At 33.1% G+C, this 3,212-nt stretch overlaps 1 protein-coding gene across 2 annotated transcripts; it reads left to right on the top strand.

The window, feature by feature from the left end:
• Nucleotides 1-301: 301 nt before the first annotated feature.
• Nucleotides 302-3,212, top strand: LOC128680591 (uncharacterized). 2 transcript variants are annotated; one of them, XM_053763836.2, is made up of 4 exons: nucleotides 302-562; nucleotides 754-825; nucleotides 1,255-1,293; nucleotides 1,632-3,212. In XM_053763836.2, exons 1-4 carry the CDS (start codon nucleotides 476-478, stop codon nucleotides 1,896-1,898), a joined length of 465 nt encoding a protein of 154 aa, XP_053619811.1. In that variant the 5' UTR covers nucleotides 302-475; the 3' UTR covers nucleotides 1,899-3,212. The 2 variants fall into 2 exon arrangements, with proteins under 2 accessions (XP_053619811.1, XP_053619812.1); XM_053763837.2 differs by lacking the exon at nucleotides 1,255-1,293 and having other exon boundaries at nucleotides 309-562.

The raw sequence follows: 3,212 nt of genomic DNA, 5'->3' as shown, positions 1-3,212 counted from the left end.
TGATTCACATTAGCTGTTTACAAATCTACATTAAGCATGAAGCATTTTCTTTTTAATCGTATTTTTTTTCTTAATGAAAAATTGTTCGAGGTCCAAAATTTTAGGTATAACCTAGAGACGGAAGATTCGAATCAAACAGTCATTAGGTACTTTAAGAAATGATAAATGAAAAAGGACGTCTTTTTTAATTTTTTTTTCCCGAACCTTTCAATGAGGTTGTTAAAAAAAAACCGGAAAAGGCTCTTTCTTTGTTCGTGAAAAACAAGCAAACGTTTTTTTTTTCTGACTTTACAACGATATAGATCGCTCAGCTCATGCCAGTCGATTCAAAAATTTGTGTGAAATTGCGAATTCGGTTCTAACTCAATATTTTCTAAAATACATCCGTTGTTTTCAAAAACAGGCTCAATCATGTTCAAACAAACTAATTGGTTTCCTTTTACCTATTTCGGTTTCCGTGCATAAGTTTTTTGCCATGATCGAGAAAATAGTGTGGCATGTGATCAGTACGCTTTTTCTATTATTATTATTGATTAATATTTGCAAGGAAGACAGTTACGAGGTAATTCTTAATTAAAATTACTGAAATAAAACAAACGATTCATCCTAACTTGTCTACGTGTGTAATGATTTAGATTTTGGAATAAAAATGTGTTTACGCTTTGCACACGGAAGGAGGCAACTGTTACTGAAAGAAAGTGTGTTCGTATATCGACATTGTGAAGCGGCGAATATATAATAATCATTTTTCAGGTTTGTGCATCTCCAGTGAAACATATCCCTTTGAGCGCCAATTTTGAAATACCTGGGTATTCAGATGAGGAGGTAATTGATATCTAAATATACAATAACTAGTTGCTTAAACGCGGCTTCGTCCGTTTTTTCCGGACTCTGTTACCCTATGTCCATCTCCATTATGCGAAATTTCAAGAAGATTGGTTGAGTGCTTAGATAACGCCTGAAGAGGTAAAAAAACTGACAAACTTACTTTCGCATTTGTGATATTAGTTTGGAAATAATTATTGCAAACATCTATATTATATTGTATTGTATGTAGTAGTGTATTGTATTGTATTATATAATATTGTATCTAGAAAACGTTTTTCACCAATATAATTACGAAGAATGTTTTTGATATTAGTGTCAACTGTTTCAACATATTATGTGCTAGGTTTTTAAATAGTTTGTTTTTATAATACAAACAGTTAACCTTGACTGTTTGAATGTTTTAATCACAAAAATAATGATTTTCAGGTGCCAAGAAATTTAAACTTTTTGGACATTTTGAAAAAAGTAAATCCTATAAACTTACTAATGTGTGGTGTCAATAAAATATTTAAAATCATTAAGATACGATAATGTCTCTGCTTATATTATTTTAATGCTAAAGTAAGTTTGTTTGTTACTTCTTCCTTAATGCTCTATGTACTCAACCAATCTTCTTGAAATTTTGCATACATATAGTTTGAAGTACGGAGAAGGACCTTTCATCCCGGAGAAATAACTGCTCCCGTGGGAAACAATGCGGGGGAAGCCGCGGGCGAAAGCTAGTTTAGCAATATTATTAGTAGTATGTCCGCAACGATAAGGATTATTTGAATAACTAACATACAAAACCATTTTGCCGACAGCTCCCGCCCACAAGACCGGTCGAATTTCGTCGCGGCAAATTGAAAAAGCGGAAAAAAACAAAGAAAAACAAAAAAATAAAAGGTACAATAACAACAAATGAAATAACAACAGGATCAACTGTAATGGGAAAAAATAGAGAGAAGAAGCCGAAACGAAGACATTCGAAGAAGAACAAGAAGAATAAACTGAGGAAGGGGAAGGATGAGAAGAGGAAACCATTCGATATTACAGTGCATATAAAAGTGGACGACGTAGAACAGGAATGAAGTACGTGCGGTCGTTGTCACCAACGAACAACTGAACCGCCCCGCATACTCGGGTGTCTTTTATGTTAAGAAATCTTTTTCGTTCACCTATGTCCGTGTGAACTTCCGATTTTCGGCTGCGACTTCTCTCAAGCTGTGCTGTGTAGAAGTTTCAAACGTAGAATATCGTCATTGGTTGTGGACACGGTGGAAACCCTGTTGAGCGACTTTATAACCAATAGAATTAATTAATATTACGATAAAACAAATCTATTGGTTCGCTCTGCGGTAAGTTTGGCGGAATCTTAGTCTTAAAGAAGTTCAAAACTATGTTTCCAGTGCTTTTCTATGACAAATTTTACGTTTCTACGTTCAGAAGTTCTGTATCTGCTATGATGTCCTTATCAGTCAGTCAGTGTCCATTTTGTTTTGATATAACGTTGGTCGAATTTCTTGATAAAAGTATCTATAAATCTATTAAATGACACCCAATGCTGTTCGTTGGTGAAAGCGGCCAGTATTTTTGAAAAAAAAAATTGAAATAGAAGTTTATTATTCTATTTTTTTATATAGTTAGTATAGTTAATAGAAATTTAATAATCAAATGATTTTATCATGTCTGGCCGCAAAACATAAGAATTAAAAAGCAAAACAATTTTGTTCTACATAGGTATTTATTTTGCGGCCGCGGCCTGTCATTATATCGTGTCATCGTTAAATGTCAACGTATTTTGACATTCTGCGATTGACTGGCATTGTTAGCCAGAGTGGGTATTGGGGTATTTTAATTAGACGTTAACATACATAAATAAAGTAGAAGAAACTAGACAAATAAGTATCTAATACGATTGTATGTACAATATTATGTATAATAATAAAATAAGTAATTTTAGATATAGGCTGTATTTAATTATTTTTTTTATTACACTCGATAGTATATCGGCTGTATGCGACTTTATCCAGCGTATTTTTCGCGATAAAATGTACCCTATGATATTCCTAAGGTTTTGTCTATCCATCAGAATCGGTCATTGTTTATTTGTCACCAAAAGGTACATATAACAAAATATCGAAAAAAATTAAATTTATCTTTTTAATATCATATTAGGTAAGTGTGAATAGTATGGATGGCATTCACGCAACGCGCGAAGTTCGGAGAAGTTTTATGCCTTGGATCAAACCCATCTAAAAGATGGAATAACCTAGCCCAAACCCATTTATAGAATACTTTGTCCTCAGGCGTCAATTCAATCTTGTTTTGGATGCTATGCTGAGCAGTTTTAATAATTTTACTTATACAAATTCAAATATATGCGAAATAGCGTATTTCTGCAA

The sequence above is a fragment of the Plodia interpunctella genome, chromosome 24 (assembly GCF_027563975.2).
Source record: "Plodia interpunctella isolate USDA-ARS_2022_Savannah chromosome 24, ilPloInte3.2, whole genome shotgun sequence".
NCBI classification, from domain to species: Eukaryota; Metazoa; Arthropoda; class Insecta; order Lepidoptera; family Pyralidae; genus Plodia; species Plodia interpunctella.
Note: the sequence above shows the minus strand (reverse complement) of the source record. Positions and strands in the feature narration are given on the sequence as shown.

What these genes read in the sequence shown, in the direction of transcription:
- LOC128680591 (XM_053763836.2), top strand. Translation starts at nt 476, where the DNA reads ATGATCGAGAAAATAGTGTGGCATGTGATCAGTACGCTTTTTCTATTA. An exon ending in CTGGGTATTCAGATGAGGAG is followed by an intron (nt 826 to 1,254) that starts GTAATTGATATC and finishes AATGATTTTCAG; the next exon opens with GTGCCAAGAAATTTAAACTT. An exon ending in TTTTGGACATTTTGAAAAAA is followed by an intron (nt 1,294 to 1,631) that starts GTAAATCCTATA and finishes TTTTGCCGACAG; the next exon opens with CTCCCGCCCACAAGACCGGT.